The sequence below is a fragment of the Dipteris shenzhenensis genome, chromosome 17 (assembly GCF_047967505.1).
Source record: "Dipteris shenzhenensis isolate YYH24624 ecotype China chromosome 17, Dip_SZ_1.0, whole genome shotgun sequence".
Taxonomy (NCBI): Eukaryota; Viridiplantae; Streptophyta; class Polypodiopsida; order Gleicheniales; family Dipteridaceae; genus Dipteris; species Dipteris shenzhenensis.
In genome coordinates, this window is record NC_141612.1 from 3,289,104 (window position 1) to 3,310,655 (window position 21,552).

General features: G+C 46.9%; 1 protein-coding gene and 1 pseudogene across 1 annotated transcript in view; one reads left to right on the forward strand and one right to left on the reverse strand.

Moving 5' to 3' along the window:
* The window catches only part of LOC147891533 (protein ZINC INDUCED FACILITATOR-LIKE 1-like), a 227,507-nt gene that overhangs the window by 72,040 nt on the left and 133,915 nt on the right, over positions 1–21,552 (forward strand). The window contains exons 4-5 of the mRNA XM_087387922.1: positions 9,632–9,734; positions 10,057–10,159. Of these exons, the coding sequence (XP_087244048.1) occupies positions 9,632–9,734; positions 10,057–10,159 (206 nt within the window). The remainder of the gene's footprint in view (positions 1–9,631; positions 9,735–10,056; positions 10,160–21,552) is intronic.
* On the reverse strand, positions 10,465–20,487 carry LOC147891534 (uncharacterized; annotated as a pseudogene).

Genomic DNA, 21,552 nt, shown 5'->3' on the forward strand with positions numbered 1-21,552 from the left:
GTAGGAGGCAGCCTTGCTTTACTCCGATGGTGCTCTCAATCCAATTTGATAGGCCTCCTGGGGCGCGTATCCTCCCTCTGACAGACTCATATAGACTCATGACTCCCAAATCATGATATCTAAGAGCTGTAGCTCCTATAACCTCTTGATCAGGCAAGAGCGTGGGACCGTATTAAATGCCTTACGGAAGTCTACGAAGCAGGTGTAGACTTTCTGATGAATTGACTTTGCCTCCTCAATAATAGCCCTCAGGGTGAAAATGTGATCGAGGATGGAGTGCTGTCTCTAAAATCTTACCTGCCCAAGTGCTCACTGCTCGTGACCCTCTGTGTGGCTGTTGATCTCCCTCTCTAGTACCAACCCATATATCTTAGCCAAAGTGTGGCCAATCATAAGAGTGCGGTAGTTCCCAGTGTCCATGGGATCACCTACCTTGTGTATCGGTACTATGGTGGTGGTGCTCCAGGTAGGTGGGAAGCCATGGCATACGGCATGGTTGAACAGCTCTGCTAAGATCAGGGTCAGTATCTCTTGCCCATGCGCAAAATGCTCAGTGCATAGTCCCTCATGATCTGGTGATCGTTGGTTATGAAGTCGGAGAAGGGCAGCTCGCACATTCTGCAAAGTAAACAAATGACATGTGGTGGGTCTAGGCATAGAGGACATATCAGGTGGTGCCTGTGACCTGGGACATCATATAGAGATAGAGAGCAAGCATATGTGTGCTAGACTGTGGGATCTGTGATGGGAATGGGTGACTTCTCTTCTGACAAGAGCCCCCATCCCGTAGTAGGATCTCCTCTGCGAAAGGAATTGATCACCTCATCCATCCTGTGAATGAGGAATTGATCACCTCATCCATCCTATGCATGAGGAAAGCGTGTCACTCGGCATGAGATCCGTTGTGCCACTGGTGAAGTCAAATGTCCCAGTGCTCGCTCACGTGTAAAGTGGGCTCTCATCTCTCTGCACTCATCATCAAACCAGGGATTTTGGGGCATCTTCTCATCTGGAACACGTGCAGATTGTGTTGTGGGAAAGGATCTGGTGGCAACATCCTGTATCACCGATATAAGAATGTTTGATGCATGTGCGAGGTCCATCCCATCGCCAAGTAGTACTGGAATCTCAGAAGCTAGGTGGCTCACGTACACTAGGTCAAGAGCACGGTCAAAATAGATTTGAACACGAGTGGGTGGTGGGGGTGCCCTCCTCATGGGGCTGGCGTGGTGACTGATATACAGAAGGTAAGATATGAGTGGTCGACTTCGAGTAGAGGAAGTGGCACAATAAAATCATATATCCATGGGGCCAGTGCTAGTGGACCGAGGAGGTAGTCTACCGTACTCCTCCCTGTGGGAAACATGTGAGTCCGCCAGATGATGGCCATCTTTGGAGACCGCTTTTAATGATGAAGTCATGTATAGCCGCCAGCTCGAGTAAATGTCTCCCATATGCTGTCACTGGTGCATCTGCATCTGCTGACTGCCTCCCGAGCCCCAGCTCTACTGCATCCATCTCGGGTACTAGGAGGGAATTTTCATCAAAATCTAACAGGCCCACCTGTTTGCTCCCAGTACGTGCATTGAAGTCACCAAGGAGGAGTGTCCCCGTGTCTGGAGAACTCTGTGATATCATCATGAATAGTCTCATATGTGCTCGTGAGTGGTGACCTCTCGTGCATAAGATGATGTGTCTGGGGGAAAGTAACATACTGCAATTAAGGTCGGCTGTGTGTTTGGTAACTGAATCGAATCCACATGTGCCGTGCATTCTCCTCCCTTCGTATCATAGAGAGGATTGGCTTCAGATGTGATCTGAAGAGAACAGCCACACCTCCAGATCCTCGTACCCCACTGTCCCTCCTTAGCTCCCTCCTATGGGCAGACTCCCATGTGTATCCTGTCATTGTGGGTAGCCCTCTCTTTGGGCACTCATGTGTTTTGGTGTAGAAGATCACATATCTGTTATGGTATGTCTCCAAGAACCCCTCTTGATCGGACCATAGAGTGCCATTACAATTCCACACTGCCATCCTCAATTTGTTTTGCATACTTGCCCCATTGTTCAGACACCGTCATGTGCTGTCCCCTTCTCCTGCATCTCGTGCTTCTTTTTCTGCCCTCTCTCGAATGATCACCCTACCATCTCTATAAACTGCCCATTTCCCCTCTTGTCTTGCAGCCATCACCCCTACCATTCCTTCCCTTCTGTGCTCTTGCTGTAGGAGTGTGAGATCTTCATTTAGAAAGATCTTGGTCCCCTTCAGTGCTGCCCGTGTACTCATCAGGGTGGATCTATCTGTGGCTGTTCGTAACTTTACAACCAAAGGCCTCGTCGGTGCATCTGCTTCACCCACTCTCCAAGCTGATTCACAAGTGAGGTTTACTCCCATCTTGTCAAAGAGGATTTTGGCATCTGACATGGGGCTATCACCTACTGTTAGGCCTCTGACCAGCACATTCAAAATCTTGCTGCCCCGTCGTTTTTCTTCCTCAATTGTTTCAGAAATGAGCTCCCTTTTATTTGGTGTTGTGTCTTTCTTTAGAACATCTTTCCATGCAAGCATATTTGCTTTCCCCTTTGTGATTTGTTGTGTGAACTCAGAATGTTTCCCTTGTACCGTTGTTTGCAAAGCTGCCATTTCCTTTTTGAGCTGTTCATTCTCTGATTTTCAGCATATCAATGATCTTGCACCCTTCCTCTGACGTCCCCTTTGCATTTTTGAGCTGTTGCATTTGTTCTTTAATGGTGTTCAGCTCCTCATTTAAAGGTGGTTGAAACTCCCCTTCCTCCCAATGTGCACTTGCCTTCAGTTTGTCATTCTCATCTTGAAGGGCAGCAAAATGGGCTCCCAATGTCTCAATTTTAGAGGTCAAATTACTGGTTTTTTCATCTAGATCACGAGTCATGTCCTGCATCATTTTACCTTTTTCACATGTCTATTTGGTTTGGACCTCCTCTTGCCATTTCTTCATTTCATCTTGCATTTGGGCTCAGAGGTTTGAGAGCTCATCTTCTCTAGTCTCTCTGAGGCTTCTTGCGTAGGCATTTAATCTCTGTGTCTTGCATCTTACATGTTTCCTTGAGTGTTGATATGCAAGCCTTGGCACTCGGGTCTTCTATTTTCTCCCCCTTCGTCCATATGAGGCTATACTTCCGGTCCTTCTCACCCCTTATTTTCTGGTCGGGTGAGCTCTCTTTCGTCCCCATAATGGCAGCCTTTCTTGATCCTTTTTTTTAAAAAGTTGTCTGATAGTCTTCTAACCTGGTGTAGATTGCGAGGGCTGAGGAGGTGGTAAACGGGCCTTGAGGTCTAGAGGGGGCTGGCCACCAAGCTCAGCCTTGGTGTCTTGCAGCCCAAGGCTGCTTCACAAGCAGCGAACAGCTGCTATGGGCCTCGGAACCCCTTATGGCGCAGCTGAACAGCCTGTGGGGCTGCTATGAAGCCTCAGGGCTCACACAAGTGCCCCTGGCACCCCGGCAGCAGGCGCCTGAGTTCTGTGTCAAAGGAGAGGGGTCCCGCGATAGCTTGGAGGGCTCCTGTGCTGGCGGATGGCTCTTGTGACGCTTTGGGTGGGCAAGGCACAACTTAGATAGCTCCCGCGCCAACAGCCAACAAGCAGCAGAGGGGGGATGCAGCAGGCAACAGACGTGGCGCAGCAAGCGTGGCGGGGAGCGGGAGATGAGCAGACAGCAGCACGGGGGGGTGAGCAAGCAGCAGCGCGAGGAGGAGGCGTGAGTGGGCAGGGTGGAGCTAGGCGAAGCTAGCGTGGAGGGGTGCGGGAGCATGGCGGGGAGCGGGAGATGAGCAGACGGCAGCACGGGGGGCTGAGCAAGCAGCAGCGCGGGGAGGACACGTGAGTGGGCAGGGTGGAGCTAGGTGAGGCTAGCGTGGAGGGGTGCGGGAGCATGGCGGGGAACCGGAGCAGTGTGGCATGGGGGAGCACAGCATGGCGAGGTAGAGCGTGGCGAGGAGGAGCAGCATCAAGGCAGGGAGAGAGGGAGCAGCATGGCGGGGGGGGGGGGGGAGAGAGAGAGAGAGAGAGAGAGAGATTTTATTAGAGTTTTCGGAAGACCGATGGGTCTATGAGACTGAAAGAAAACCTGATACAAACCACAGTAAGGGTGGAGCTACTAAACGAGCATCATCACCCATGCTGAGTCCTAAGTCTGATCATACATAGTCAAATACATCTGGGTGTGACAGTGAAAATGAGAGAGAGAGAGAAGAAGAAGAAGAAGAAGAATATATTATCGTCCTCTGAAGACCAAAACCGGCCTATGGGACCTGAGCAATACAATATCACAAGTACATGAAAGCTCCTCCCGAAGATGGGAGGGTGGAAAGAGAAACCACCTTCTAGGATTCAGGTGGATTCCTATGCTTGAAGAGCTTATACACAAATGTTCCTAAAGCTGAAGGTGACCCTTTATGCAGCAAATCAGCCAGTTTGTTATGTCCCTCAAGGAGGTGATTGAACTCTTCCCTAATGTGTGCATAGTGAGGGCATATCATTACCATGTGTTCTTCTGTTTCAACCATACCTTGATCACATAGTTGGCATATTCTACTCTCCCTTGGCATCTTTTTCCATCCCCCTGTTTCTATTTGCAGCTGGTGTGATCGGGTGCGAAGTGCGAAGAGAGAGAGAGAGAGAGAGAGAGAGAGAGAGAGAGAAGTAGAAGTAGAAGTAGAATTTATTAGCGTCCTCGGGGGGCCAAAAATGACCCATGGGACCCGTCTCGATACAATGTAAAAAGAGTCTCCTCAAGGAGAGGGGTCAGGAGTCTATGAGTTCCTGACGACAGGTAAAAAGACGAGTGACAAAAGATCCCAATGCTGCCGGAGAGGTAGTGGAGAGAGAGAGAGAGAGAGAGAGAGAGAGAGAGAGAGATTAACGTCTTAAAGAGGCCTCGCGGGCCTATGAGACAAAGTGTGAATCCAAGAAGTACCTCATACAAGCCATTGAGGGCTGAAGCAAAGGGTTCACTAAGACCCTTGCTAAGAACTGAAAGCAAAAGCTAAAACGCTAACATGCTCAGCTAGTGAACAAAATACTAGAGTAGCAAAGTAACAGAAGCGTGTTAGGCGCTCAGGGCTAGCACTCCTAGTACATGCTCAGGTTCCACATATCCAGGTAACGTGGTGGAACTCTGATGAGATGTGAGAAGCTCTCGTATCTGTGTCTGTCAAGCTGTCTCGTGATGTGGGGGAGGGCGTGGTCTCCTCCATCTCTAGATCTCGTGGGCTACGTCAAGGGTGATGCCTCCTCTCTGGCGGTCGCCTTTGAGAAGGGATGAGATAGACCGGACCTCGATCATGCGTACTCTGGGCTCTCTCCGTGTTGCACGTGGAGTGTGTGTCCCTCATCTGGCCACATTGTGGTAGACACTCCTACCACTGATCCATGATGTTCTCATCTCATCGAGCTCCTCTCCCTCGGCTACACTAGCAGCTGACTCAGATGCATAAAAGTCTGTAACAAAAGTCTGTGATTTGTCGATTGTGACTTGTGGCATCAGTCCATGCTGCTCTCTAGCGTGTCGCATCACTGTGTCTCTTTGTCAGCGCATCTCAAGCAGGTAGAGCCCAACACAGACCTGATCGTGAAAATGTATCAGCCGTGTGAGTGGGCCAAAGCCATGTCCCTTCTGAAGGAGGCAGTGATATCGTCCTCGGATCTCATAGTAGACTGGGCAGACACATAGAAAATGCTTCTCCGTCGCGATCTCCCCCATCTGGCATAGTGTGCAAGTCCTCTGCTCTCTGGGTATGCCTGCCGCTCTCCTTGCCTCAATCCACAGCTGATGTGATGAGACTCGTAACTGACCAATGGCGATCCACAGTGCATGTGAAACTCTCCTATCCTCAAGATATTGAGGTCTGATGACAAGACCGTGCTCTAAGATCCTCAGGAAGTGATCATGGTAGAACTGGATCTTGGTGGAGAGCTCCTCTTCCCCCCAAGCCCTAGATGTATGAAGCTGGAGGAGGTCCAACCGTATGATACGGTTGATCTCATCTCGTGGGATCATCTTGGGTTGTGCGTTGAGACTGTACTAAAAGGGGGGAAGTCTGTCCATCTGAATGCCGTAACTACCAAACCATGTGGATATCCGTGCATACCATGCCGTATCAACATGATACTCTGCTAGTCGCTTGGAGGACTCTAATGCTAACTTCGGTAGTCTCCACTCAGGTAAGGATCAAACTTTGTGGAGGAACGTCACCGTCTGAGGATGGCATCAACTTGGAGGAGGGTCATGGCAAACTCTGCTTGTATAATATGATTAGGGACTGAGGGTTTACTCCGAATCATCATGGATCCCATGGCCCCCTGTAGTGTCTCAAATCTCTTCCACTCCATCGCTGAAATATCTGGTAGTCAGTCTCACCAGCGTTTCAAAGAGCCAGCCCTTCGTCGGGGGGTCCTGGAAGTGTGCCTCGAAGCATCGCCTCTCTAGTCAGGCTAGAGCACCCGTCCTCGTGTGGGTCGTGCCGTAATTGCATGGATCATCGTGAAACCTGGTCTTCAGAATATCAAAAACGGTCTATGAGAATGAAAGAAATTGATACAATGGAATTTATGGGTGGAGCCACTGAATGGGCATTGGCACTCAGGACAATAACAAAATCCATAACAGGAGGCAATACACTAGGCCGTGGCAAGAAGGACCTTCTTAACCACCAATGCTCTACCTAGAAGTGAGAGTTTGGCGGAGCTCCAATACAAGAGCTTACGCCCTAGGACTGGGCTGAACTGGTACTCTGTCGAAATGTCAACGCCAACTTGGCAACCCAAGTACCTCGTCGTCTCCCCTCTCAAGATCCATCGAAAGCCAAAATCAGCTTCCCAGTCCCGAACCTCCTAGATCTCCTCGGGACGTGTGAAGAAACCAACAGAATTGGTCCAATTTATGCGAGCTCCGGAAGCCTTCCAATAAATGGACAGGGCTCCTCTGACCCTCTTTAGATTGGATGCTAAGCCTTTCACATAAAGAGCTGTATCATTTGCAAACTGTGAGTCTAGGAGCTCCTCCTCTTGCCGGATCGGAAGCCTCATCCCCGTAAGGCCAAGTGCCTAAGAGTGCAAAAAGTAACCTAGGGCCACCGCTACAAAAAAGGAACAGGTAGGTTGCCAGAGGACAGGCCTGTCTCACTTAGTGGGAAAGAGGAAAGGCCTCTCCTGTGTGCCCCTCAATAATCACCTCGTTGGAGCTGCCCGCATAAAGAGCTAAAACCCCTTTGATCCATTTCGTTGAGAAGCCAAGTCTCTGCATGGTACCTTGAAAAAAAAAAAACCACTCCACTTTGTCATATGCCTTCTCGAAATCCAGATGAAGGATGGGGAGAGGCTGCGACTTTCTGGGCAGTCCACTGCCTTCTAAACAATGAAGATATTATCCAGATGCTTGGACAAAGCCTGTTTGAGTCTCATGGATGATGTCTAGTAAGTGGGGTATCACAACGCAGGCTCAAGACCTTGGCCAACATCTTGTAAGCCGTGTCAAGAAGGGTGATCAGGCTCCACTGACGAATATCTGACCTAGTCCCCCCTTCGGAATCAGACATATCCATCCTTTGCTCAAAGAATGGGAAAGGGATCTGGAGTCGAAAATCTCCTGGCACGCTAACCTAAGGGGGGTAGAGATATGGTCCCAGAAGCACCTAAAGAAGCTCGGAGTTAGGCCAGATACAATGAGCTGAATGGGTGGAGCCACTTAGTAGGCATCGGCACCCAAGAGAAACACAAACACAAACACTAAGACTAAGTATCTGAGCCCATGGAGAGGATGGAAAAATCTGCAGTGTGGTATCACTATGGCGGTCCTTTATATCCTGTTTGAGAAACCAAGTCCATCGGGCTGTTGAGAATGGATAAGAGGGTCTCGGCAGAGAGAGGCTTGTGCTATGGTGGCATGAAACCCGTGATAGAGCGTTGGCGTGGGTTAGTCTGCATGGTCTTCTGTGGTCTCCTAGACGTGGCTCTCCGTTGGACAAGTGCCTTTGTCACCCGCGTTAGTTGTGTCCCTAGCTTGGCGAACATGGAGGGAAGATCCCCAAGCCTCATTTGTGCACACACCAATACGCTAGCAAGTTTGTGATGTTGTCCTTGGTTCTGCTGATCTGTGTTATCCGACTTGGAAAATTTGGTGATCTTGCTTTGGTGTTGATCACACTTTGGGTGGAGTTTGGTTGAGCCCGCTGATCTTGTCTATGTGGCCTGAGCAGCTAGTCCCTGTGTCGTATAGTCTCATGAATGAAGATCGCCAAATGTCTCTGATTTGAGTGAACTAGGGGGTTGGAGAGGGATCCTAATCCATCTTTGAAAAGACTGTGGTGACACCTCGGATCTCATAGTACACAGGGCATCTAAAAGTAAAGTGCTTCTTTTACTCAATCTCCTATAGATCACTTAGAGTGCATATGCGGCCCTATATGCCCTCAGGCCGTCCAGTCTCAATGCATAATCGATGTGAGGAACAACAGAATTGCTCGATCGAAATCCTCAAAGAGTGGGGGGAGGTGGATCTGTGTGTAGCCTAGCAGGAATGAAGCCCTCCTCTAATATCGGTAGGTAGTGATCTTTGTATAAGTGAGCTTCACAACACCTGTATGTGTGTAGCTGTATGAGATTGTCCCGAATGATGTGGTTAGCTTCGTGATAGCTGAGCGGAATAGAGGGGGCCTCAAGGCTATACGGAAAGGGGGCAATCTTGCCATGTGGCATCCCAAGCTTGCAAGCCATCTGTATGTACATGCATACCAACACCTCTGATCACCCTTAGCTCCTAATATAATGGATGTGGACAGGGCCAACCATGGTAACTTGTGTTGGCTTGAGATTGAGGAACCAAATACTTGACTCGGTGGAGGTATGTGATCACTTGGAATGTTGCGTCAAGTTGGAGTGGGGGGACCCAGAACTCAGCCAAACTGCTCTGTTGTGGAATTGATGGCTTATTGTGGGTCATCCATGCCAATAAGAGATCTTGGAGCCTTCCTACTTGAGCCTAGTCCACCTTTACTAGATCCAGCCCAGCATGTATTGCCATACATGCCCGTTGGGCAGACCAAAGAATCAAAGAGAGAGATGATATGATTGCCATACAAGTCCACTTGAGACCCCTGATGATTTATGGGCTCAGAGACCACTACAGCGTGAGACGACCATACAAACATCAGATAAGAGACATTTTTGCAGCTCACAGGAGAGTCACCATGGCACCTGGATATGTCTTCTGACTACTACTCTGAGACCGAGTCTAGCTATTAGTCACTAGTTTTGGACCTGTAGTTAACATGTTTTTGTATCTCTGATTTTAGGCTAGTATAGTGCTCAGCAAAGGGTCTTAGTGAGCCCTTTGCCTCAGTCCTTTGTGGCTTGTATGAGCATGTGTCACTTTGATATTGTACTGTCTCATAGGCCCATGAGGCCATTCGAAGATGTTAATACATCTCTCTCTCTCTCTCTGTCATTGTCGTCTCGCTTTTCCCCTTCATCTTTCGAGGAATTTCTAAAAAAATTTCAGCTTAATGAAGGTTTATTTTCCTAGGACCTGTTGATATGGCCTTCATTTTGGGCTGTAGATTGCAATTATTTAAATGGATCGCTAATGGATGCAGGATCAGCTCTTATGCTTGGACGCTTCTTCACCTCAACCCCTTGGGGTCTGGTGGCTGATAGATATGGACGTAAACCTGTCCTCATTATTGGTACCGCTTCAATGTAAATGTTGAAGCTTTCCATCCTCTTCTTTGCTGTTTAAAAAGAAAGGAAGCTTCTGTTGCTAACACCTGATTCATTAAAAACAAGGGTCCTAAATGTCTTTGTCTTATAAGTTCAATTCTGATTTGAAATTTGATGATGTAAATATATTTGAAAAGGCATTGTTCTGGTTATATCTTTCACTTATTTGCACGAGGGAAAAAAAGAGACCTGATGTAATACACGTCTTATGTTTGTTTTCATGGCTTTCATTCCTCAGTTCAAGCTGCATAATTTATTAAGTCATTCATGATTTGCAACAGTCTTTCTTTTTCCATTTCAGAGTTGTGTTCAATACACTGTTTGGATTCAGCACAAACTTCTGGTTGGCACTGGTGTCGAGGTTCCTTCTGGGGCTCTTCAATGGCATGTTAGGGCCAGTGAGGGTATGTCATTAGATCTTGTTCCTTTTTATCTATGCATTTTTTCACATCGGTTGCATTTGGATTCAATTGTTTACCATTAAGCTTTTTTGTAAAATCAAGCGACGTAGGTCAAGAAATATCCAAAGCGAAGTATAGTGCCTAGGTTAGAGATAAGGTTTGTGTCCTTCACAAGGATGTGCAAACAAAACTTACAAAACTTCTCCATCTACAGCAATTTTATTTTCCACTCTTCGAATATTAGTCTTTTTGTGTCTCCTTCGCAACAAAAAGACATTGAATATTTTGAGACTGATGGGACTGCTATGTCATACCAAAAATTGGAGACTTTCAATCTCCACTAAACCTCGACCTTCTATGCCATCACTACCACCACCATCACTGCCACCTGCTTTGCCATCACTACCACTAGTCCAACTGTCATCAACACGACTACTGCCGCCACCATCACCTTCTCCTCTGCCTTTTCCTCCACTTCTATCTTCTTCACCGCCATCAGCATCTTCTCCACCTTCTCTGCTGTCACCACGGCCACTTACACCTCACCATCACCACCGCTACTACCACTAGCACCATGTCACTCCCTCACCGGATCTAACCCTATTGAAACCCTGGTCTACAACACCAGAATCAGATGCAGGCAACTGGCCACTCAACCATGCTGATCCTGACTCGATCGGCCCCACCGAGCCCAAGCTAGAGAGCCTCGTGGAAATTGCCATGGTGAACAGCTGCGTTGGTACCTCCTAGCTCTGCTCCCTCAATGGTTGGTGTGTGCAACTATGGCCTTGACCCTCCTCAGGGAAGAGTGTTCGCCAAGAAAAGCCAAGAAAAGCAGACAAGCACTAAGAAAAGAGAAAAAGCAATCCTGCTGACCCATGTTTCCACGGATAGGACTCTAGCTCATCATCTGCCTGCTTGTCCCTAGCGTGTGCATGACATACTCCCCTTCCTCAAAGAGCTCACTCCTGAGCTCATAAAAACTTAGAAGACGTAGTTACCTCGCCAGAAACAACTCATTATTGGTCGAAACCAATAGACTCAAGGACAATCCTACCAAGAGATCCAGTTGCTCAAAAACATCAGATGAGCATGAAGTCTTGGTCAAAAAGCAACATTTTTGTCTATGAACCAACTGGCAATTCTACTGTGACAATGCTACCAATACTTAAGGTAGGCACATGCTACTAGCACCCAAGGTAAGCAACAACTATCCTAAAGAGTTGCGCCCAAATATCTATCATTTGACTCGCTTGCTTTAGTCTTGATGTCCTTTACAGTGGGAACTCGAAAAAACCCAGAATCTGCCACTGAAGTCACAACAATAGTCTCTTCCCAAATGGAGAAATATCAAATCTTATTTCCAAACTAGGAAAGTACAACAATCTACACTTCCCAAACTCGAAGTTAATCAAATTCGACTTCCTAGACCTGAAAAGTCAAAATATCTGCTTTTCAAGCTCAAAAAGCGTTGTCTTGGATCCTGACTCAAAGCAAACCTGACGGGTCAATCTCAAAGAAGCTTTGAGTATCAAGAATCAACATTTCAACAGACATTATTATGATTTAAGCTAACATCTCATAATTGTCTGTATAAGTAATCTGTCTTGTAAAAAAGGAAAAGATATTCGTGTGTTTGTAGGCGCAGAGTCGTAAATGAATCTGGATACTCTGGCATAACCACGCAGCATGTGATGAATCATGGCATCCCATACCACCATAATACACCACACACCCACGTGCTATGATTGCTACAACACCAGTTTGTGGATCTGTCGTGAACTATCTTAAATAGTAAATACAAATGGCCAACCGAAAGCCACAAACTGAAAAAAACCCTCGAAAAGTATAACGCAATTCGAGACCTAGTCTTGGTTTGGGGAATAGACAACATCTATGCACTTAAAACTTCCCTGAATAGCGTCCTAGTGGAAGCATATGTCTATACCGATCAAAACCTGGAAACTAAGCTTGTTTCCCAAAACTTCGGATTTACTGAAATCCATAAGATTTGAGATTAAAAGGTCAATATTTGGCTCCTCCTCCCAAGAGCTGCTGCTCCTCCCCGTAAAGCCTCCTGCCCCCTCCGTCAGCCCCTCCCTCACCCTCCTCCTCCTCTCCCTCGCTGCCCTCCCCCCTCCCTCCCCTCGCTGCCCTCCCTGCCCCCTCCCCTCGCTGCCCCCTCCCCCCCGTCGCTGCCCTCTCCCTCCCCCGCCTGCTGCCCCTGCCTTCCCCGCCCCCTCCTTCTCCTCCGCCCCCCTCCCTCCCTTGCCCTGCCCCCTCCTTTACCCCCGCCCCTGCCCTCCCCGTCCCTCTCTTGCCCCCGCCCCCTCTCTCCCCCTCCCCCGCCCCCTCCTTTCCCCCCACCAGCTCTGCTCTCCCCCCCCCCGCCTGCTGCCCCTGCCCTCCCCATCCCCCGCCACCTCCTTTCCTCTCACCCGCTCCCCTCTCCCCCCCGCCTGCTGCCCCTACACTCCCCGCCTCCCTCTAGCACTTGTCCTGCACCCTGAGCTTGTCCTCTAGCCCTTCCTCCACCTTGTTGAGGAGGCCCGCCCCCCCCCCCGCCCCCTCCGTCACCCCACCCTTCCTAACCAGCCCCCTCCCTTTCTCCGCCCCGCCCTCCTTCCCCTTCCCCGCAAGTTCCCTCCCTCCCTTCCTATCCCGCCCCCTCCTTTCTCTTCTTCTCCCCCGTCCTCCCTCTCCCTCCCCGCCCCCTCCCTTCCTAAATCCCTCCCCCCCGCAGCCTCCCCCTGCTCCTCTCCTGTTCTCCTTCTTCCTGCGCCCGTGTTTTAGGGCGTCCTGGGCAGTAGTTTCACGGACGGAGCTTTTTCAGTGTTTGAATCGGCCCTTTCACTTCGATTGGCGAATGGATCCCCACTCAGCCAATCTTTGTCCACCTCCACCGGCCGCGAGAACCATCATTTTCTCAAAAGACGAGTTGCAGCAGCTCAAGAAAGATGTGAAACTAGAAGGCTCCACATCACTTTTTGCCCGCATCTTTGGGTCACACCCTTCCAGATCACAGGCCAGAGACTGGATGCTAGTGGCATTACCAGGAGATCTTGCCCCACACCTCAAGGATTTTCGACTTCTGGGACGTGGATTCTTCCAAGTGATTTTCGACTCCCACAAGTCCACGGCCCTTGTTCTCAAAGCTAATCCCCTGGCTTTGGGTTCGAGGAGGATATTTCTTTTACCCTACACCTTTGGCTTCGATCCGGTCGAGGAGAACAGGCAGGTCACATCACTGTTTATTAGATTTCCTGGTCTTTCTGAGGTCTACCATCGACTGCTTGTCACTATCGGAGCCACATTTGGAGTGGTCATTGAGATCCCCACCCTTCCTGGAATGCCTTCTTCCTTGGTAGAGGCAGTCAGTGCAGACGGGGTGCCTCGTGTTAGGGTCATTGTCTCTGACTCTAACATCTCAGATGACCACATCATGCTTCAGCGTCTAGACGGCTCTCTCTTTCGACAGAGAGTCGAGATTTCAGGTCGATAGGACCAGTGCAGGATTTGCAGGACCCTTGGGCACTTTGCTAGAGACTACCCAAGGAAGAGAAAAAGACCCAAGAGGTCTTCTGGTGTGGCTCCTTCACGTACTACCCCAACTGCACCTCCCTAGCACCCTGTACCACGCACTCCAGGATCGCCACGAGTAGCAGGGCGCCCTGCTTCCCGCATGCTAGGACCACCAGGGACAGCAGAGCGCCCACACCCAGTACCATGGTGGAGAGCTATCAGAGCCGCTCCTTTACCTCAGGAGGAGACCTCTGATCCTGTTCAGACAGACGCCTTCTAGACTCCAGAGGTGGATGTTGCTGCAGCCCCAGACACTACTGTTCCACATTAGGAGGGCCTTTAGATGCACCAACCCCAGTCACCTTGGTTGTTGACCACGAGGGGGCTACAGGCACTTCTTTCGCGCAGGCTGTTTTTGCCACAGTCAGGACGACCGAGAAAGTGCAGGCATAGATGAGGACTCCAGATTCCTCTTTAGCCCAACCACAGGCCTCCTTAGTGCCCAGCTCCAGTTCTGCTGATAGAGACCTGGCAGGTCCTTCTCCTCCTCCTTCCACGAGTGCAGGTCTTCCTCGAACTCCTCGGCCAGACTTGCTTATCAGGATCTCTTTTTTGGCACTGGCAGATGCGGCGACTTTCATGGATGATGAGGAGTTTGTGCCCTCCACCTTAGGGGTCCGTTTGATAGGGCCTTCCCTTCAGCAGGTGTGGGGATCCTCTCACTTGTTGAGTTTCCTGCCCTTAGCAGGAGTATTTCGGCCCAGGGGAAGATGGTCTCCTCTACTAGGTCGGGTAAGCCTTTCCATCTAGCATCCTCCCGTCAATGAGGATAGTCAGCTGGAACATACAGGGCGTAGGCGGAGTTCCACACCGTCGCCGTAGGCAGCTGATCCGAAATCAGCTTCATCCAAGTGTCTTATATACATAAACTCTATATCTATATCTATATGTATATGCTTACTTCCTTATATATTATATTATTTATAATATACATTATATTACATAGCATATGATATGCAATATATGATATGCTGTAAACATACAATGTATGTGCATGTATGTGCGCATGCGTGCACACACACATTTATTTGCAAAAGAAGTTTTGCATGAAGTTTTACATTCATAGCTGTCCGAGAGTGGGACAGCTACTACTCATAACTAAAAACAGTAATAAAAACCCTCCAAGTGGGCCTGAGGAAGGTCTCCAAAGGAATGAGCATCCTATAGGGACCGAAGCAAAGAAGCCACACACACACTCTTTTTTTTTGGGGTGAAATGCATGTTTTTAATATTACAACCCATAGTGGAGACCAGCAATTACACACTTTTTTTTTGGGGTGAAAGAACCTTCATTGAAATTTGAGAAAAATGTACATTCATAGCTGTCCCAAAGAAGCCACACACACACATGCTTTCTTTTTTTGTGTGGGTAAAAGAGCCTTTCATTAAGAAGAATATACATTCATAGCTGTCTCAAAGTGAGACAGCTACTACTCATACGCAAAGAAGCTGAAAAGAAAACATAAGATAGCTGCTCCCAGTAAAGAACAGCTAGTACAAGAAGCTAATAAGAGTGAAAGAACACTTCTAGCTGGTCCGCAGGAAGATCTCCCATGAAATGTGCGTCTTGAAGGGAGCGATGCAGGGAGGAATAGAAGAAATAATAAATATCCACAGAGGAGTTGCCATAGAGCCGAGGGTTACGGGCATGATATAAAGACCATGGTGCCCAACACCGACACACACACACTTTTTTTTTTTTTTGGGTGAAACCAATATATTATGAAACATTCATTTACATCAGGGCAGTGCTCAAGAAAAGAGCCAAAGCCCTATCCATCAGAAGTAGTAAAAGAAAAGCTGAATACAAGAAACATCCAAATCTTCCTCATGTACTGCATCATATAAAGACTGCCGCAATGAGGCTCGAAAGAACTCATAAGGATGCTGAAGGGGAGAATTCAGATATGCTTGATTTCGCTGCAGCCAGAGGGTCCATAAGGCCCAGTATCTGATCCATTGGAAGAAAAGAGAATATTGCGACAAAGAAGCTGATAGTTTGCCATACATCTAGAAAAACTTGTAGAACCTGTGTGCAGGGAATCTGAGAGATAAGAAATAGGAGATCTTGTCTAGAAGGTCTCTGGAATATGAACAAAACCACAATAGATGCGGAATACTCTCAGGAATATGATGACATCTTGGACAAAGAGGTGAAGCAATCCTTCTTTGAGCTAATTTCACTCCCACTGGAAGAATACCAACAATGCATCTCCATAGAAAGAGTCTCTGCTTCAATGGCATTTTCAACTTCCATATCAATTGCAATTTTCCTTTCCACCAGGCTAATGATTTATTCAAATGCCATAGAGAATTAGCATGATGAGCAATCCAAGGAGGAGGTAATATCAATCGATAAGCCTGTATAGAAGTCAATAAATGCAAAGGCCGAGAGGATATTCTTGGACTTGAAGACTGAAGGTGCCAATCTTGAATCCTGTCTCTTACATTCAATGTTGGAATCGGGACCAAAGGGAGTAAGAGATCAGCAATAGCTTTCCAAATAGGTCTGTGATGCATCCCAAGATTCTATTGCCGACATGCTGTTGGAAAAGAGAGAATATGTCCTTGCGTATCCACCACGTCATCAATGAAACGGATGCCCAATTTCATAAGATTGTAAGCTCTAATTGGTTGTTGTACAGCAAGGGGAGAGGAAAACACAGCACTCCAATGAATGCTTTCCATTCTGATTGAGGAAGCTATAGAAGCAAGACGAGGAGACCATTCGATGTGAGAGAGTACTTGCTTCCAATCCTGAATCAAGGAAGTAGAAAATGGACAACCAGAGATTTTACCTTGAAAATTTCCAAGTACTACTTCCAATGGATCAACTAGCCAATGTCCATAAGCGTTTGTGCGCATCTGACCACGCGTAGTGATCTTTCTTGCCAACACATGAAATTTAATGTTTATTATATTCAAATCACCATGCATTCTTGGTGAGCAAAGCAATTCCATTTTGAGCAACCTTAAAGCTTTTTTATGAAGCTTAGTTTTCCAAAAAATCTCCATGGCTTGAGACATAAAGGAAGTGAGGTCTCGAGATGACCAATGTAATAGAGGAAGGTAGAACTGGACATAAGCTAGAACAATGGACTAGACAATTCGAAGCCGTACATGCAGAGGACAAGTGGAGATTTCCAATATTCTAATTTGTCCTGAATTTTGTTGGACACCCATGATATTTGATGCTTATTTTTGATTTTCCAGCCAATGGGATAGCCCAAATGTCTTAGTATGTTTTCCGGAGAAATAATCTGGCCGGGCCACAGGATAGCATGCCAGTCACAATGCTTGAGAGGCAAGAGTTTTGATTTCTGAAAATTAATTTTAAGACCAGCTGCCAACCCAAAATCTGAAAGGGTATCCATCAAGAGACGAAGCTCCAAAGGACTGTTCTTTGGCATGAAGAATGAATCATCTGCATAAGCCTGTGCAATGAAGGGTCGTGAACCAGAAATCTGAAGCCCCACTAACTGTCCAGTATCAACCAGATGATCCATATAAAGAAGTAAAGGATGTGAAGCAATGGCATAGAGCAAAGCACTGAGAGGGCATCCCTGTCGAACTAATCGTTCCAGAGTCCAAGACTCAGACAAATGATTCCCTATAAAGCATTGTGCAATGGAATCTGAGTAAAGCCAATATATGACATTAACTAGCTTTGGCCCAAAACCAAGTTTAAACATGATTTGAGAGACATAATCCCACTTTACAATATCAAATGCCTTCGCCACATCCACCTACATGACCAAAACATCTTGAGCTGAATATTTCGCATATTCCATTGCGATGAGAGTATTAGAGATATTGTCATGAATATGCCGTCTTGGAACAAAACCATATTGCCTAGGATGAAGTCCATCATGAAGGATATCCTTTATCCGATGTACCAACATTTTGGCAATAAGTTTGTATATAACCGGCATCAAAGTGATGGGCCTCCAGTCATCCATTGTCTCACATAGAGGTTTTTTGGGCACAAGCTTAACCAAACCATGCTTCCAAGCTGAGGGAAGATGTTGATGCTGCCAGGCTACATTAATGAACTTCAAAATTGGACCCCTCAATTCAGCCCAGAAGGCTACAAAAAATTCAACCGTCAAACCATCCCAGCCAGGGGATTTATGTTTACCCAAATGCTTGAGGGCTTCATCCAATTCAATATCTGAGAAAGACATTTCCAGCATTGTAGCTTTTTGCAAAGAAACAATAGGAGAAACAAGCTCTGTAAATCTGTTCCGAGCCAATGCAACCTGAGGTGTAGAAGAAGAGGGCTGAGAAAAAAGAAACCGAAAATGATCCAAACATTGTTTTTGTAGCTGAGATAAACTCTGGGTCCAAAGACCATCTGGTTTCCTGACCCTCATGATAGATTGACTTTGTCTATGTGCATGTAAATTCCGAAAGAAAGATTTCGAGGAACAACCCTTATCTAGCATAGGTTTAACTCTAGCCCTGGTCTGCCATTTAGAAAGCTTTCGTTTATCATTGGCATCAATTATGGAGGAAGCACAGGACAATAAATGCTGCTCAGAAGCAGATAGAGACCTTTGATGGCTAATTTGTACCAAATGCTGCTTGTATGATTTTGCCCAGTGGATATGCTGTCTGGTTTCTGCCATGTACCATCTTCCATATTCCTTAATGACATTTTGAGTACAATGTACAAAAGAGTTCCAAGCAAAGTCCAAATCCTCCTGAGCATGGGATTACAATGGCCTGCAAGCCAGTCTGATCATTTGCTGGAATTTTTCATGAGAAAGATACAATTGATTGACTTGTAAATGTCTGACTGGAGAGAGCTGCAAGTCATCCAGAGGCATTCCAAATGAAAGGGTGAACCAAAGTGGAGTGTGATCAGGTAATTGTTGAGAATAATCAGTCCACATGTGGCATGTATATTCATCATATTGCTGAGCATGAATAAGATAACATCTATCAAGCCTGGCCCAATATTCTGTAAAAGCATTATGATGATATGTAAATCCCATAACTGATGGGTGAGTTGCTGTCCATAAATCTGCACATTGAAGCGATGAAGTCATATGTTCCCATTGCTGGATTTCAAAGGGCAGCATATGGGATTTGTGCGTGGTATTGTCCTTCCAGTGAGGAGAATTATTGAAGTCGCCACAAAGTAGAGCATTTGAGGACCAAGGATATTGCTTTATGGAGTCCCACATTTGAGCTCTAGAAGCTGAATTTTGAGAGGCATACAAGGAGCCGATTTCAAAAATCTCTCCATTGATCATACATTGGATAATCATCCATCGACCACCAAGATCATTATATGCTATCCAGGGTTGCAGATCATGTCTGGCTAAAATGCACAGCCCAGAGAATCGTTCAGATCCTGCATAAAATATATCATATCCTAAAAAGAACCCATGCTGGCCAGCAAAAGAATGCTGATTATGCTCTTGCAGACACACTACATCGAGATGAGTTTTATTTATATAATGCCATAGGAGGCTCCATTTATTTTCTGGTTGCAGAGGCCCTGTATATTATAAGAAATACATTTAAGAGAAGCACACATGAAAATATGTACAAGAGATGAACTGTCCTCAAAAAGAAAGGGAGGCATCAAGCCTTCGCCATTGCCACAGGGTCTTGCTGACCCTCAGCATCCAATTCTCTGACTAAATCATCTTCTTCACAAAGTGGAAGACCCTTCTTGACTGCATTAACCCATGCCTTTGAGATGGGGTTGCCCGAAGAGGTAGAAGGTTGTCCTGGAGAAGGAGCAGAAGCATCCCAATTACGAGATTGGAGAGGTCTTTGTTTGAGAGGCACCGTCTTCTTTGCAGTCTGCCAACCCTCGTGAGAAGAAGAATTATTTTCCACTAACTTACTTTTTCCTTTATCCTTATTTTGAGCTGAATTGGCCTGGCTCCCTGTTTGAACTAAAGGCTTTACTCCTTTAGCTTCAGTCTTTTCCACATATGTCTTCAGGCCTCCTTTATGAGATGGCAGAGGAATAGCTGCTGGAGGAGGCGGATGAAGGATAGAGGGACACTCCGAAGCTAGGTGCCCAAACTTGTGACAAGAGAAACAAGCTCCATCAAAAATGCCCCATTTTAAAGTCAAATATTTCTTTCCCAAATTAACACCCTCAATCTCAACTGCAATAGCAGAGGGGGTTGGTCGATCAGTATCCCATAAGATGCAAAAACGATTTTTATTACTTGTGGGACGAGGGGGACAGATCACTTGTCCCAATGTCATGGCTAAGCCTGGAAGCTCTGTTCTCATGTAATCTGGAAAATCAACCACTTCAACCCATACAGGGCAATGATGCTTGATGAGAGTCTGATAGTCCTTATTAGGGGACCAGGGCATGATGTGCACCATTTGACGACCAAAAAATAAAGGGGACATTTCCAGCATCTTTTGTTTTGTCAAGGCATCTAAAAGATGAACTCCATAAAATCCTCGGGAGGCAAAATAGACTCCTTCTACATAGCATCCACCTAGGAGAGAATTCACCCATTGTCCCACATCATTAGCCGAGGGTATTTTGCCTGGGAAAAAGATGATAACTGCAGTTTGAGAGAGCTTCTTCAAAGGATGCACAAGAGAAGGCAACTTTATCTTGTAAGTGAGTTCCGGAGCAGGTAGAATCCATTCTCTTCTACTTTGTTGAAAATCATCATTCAACATGTCAAACACATAGGAAGCATCTTCAGATGAAGGAGCTATGGGGGGCGAAGTTTCCCTTGATTGTCTTTTAGGTTCAGGAGAGAGTGCTCTCTTGACATAATACTTGCTTGTTTCTGCCATGGAGGCTAAGGGATTCAGCAGGTACCAAACGGAGAGAGGCAGACGGGTCACGACGGTGACTAACAGGCTGTATGGACTTATGGATTGACAGGCTGTATGGACGTACGGAGAAGCTGACAGATTGTACGGAAGGGCAGACAGATTGTAACGGGGCTGACAGGCTGTACGGAACAAAAGGCAGGCTGTACGGAAAAAGTGACGAGTGTACAGGAAGACTGACGGTGACGGTTGCACAGATTATCTGACGGGCTGTACGGACGCAGGGAAGGTAGTCTAGTAGGGCTATGCAGGCATGGACAAAGCTCAGTTCAAAGACCCGAAGAGATATGCGAGATGGGTGTACGAAAATCGTACGGCGAACGTACGGGAATCGTACGGCGGCCGTACAGATGTACAGATAGGGAGACAGTCACCACGCGATCTCTTACAAGGATGAACAGCAGGGGCAACGATCTCTCACGCCTGCGCAGCTCCTCTCACACACACACATACACACACACACCACACACACACTTTTTTTTTTGTGGGAAGAAATCTTTTATTGCTGTAGAAAAATTACATTCATAGTTACTTCAAAAAAACGAAGTAACTACTACTCAATTGAAGATCTCAGTATAAGCTGTATATACATCCTGATCAATCAAACGAGTCTGAAGACAATCATAAAATGATTGTTGCAGAGATCGTTTGAAAAAAAGAAAAGATGAAAAAAGTGGATCACCAAAGACTCTATGATTTCTGTCCATCCATAAAGTCCATAGTGTCCAATAGCGCACCCATACAAAAAATAAATCAAAACCCTCTCTGGATGAAAGCCAAACAACCAGAAAAATCTGCCAAAAGTAATAGTAGGAAATCGCTGTCAAAGCCTCTGTCTGATGAGAGCAATGAGATCAGAAGTGTTTGGACAGGACCAAAAGATATGAAACACTGATTCAGTAGAGTGCTGACATCGGTGACAAACAGCTGAAGCTATATGTCTGTGTGCGAGTAACTGTCCGGATGGAAAAATGCCAAGAACTCGC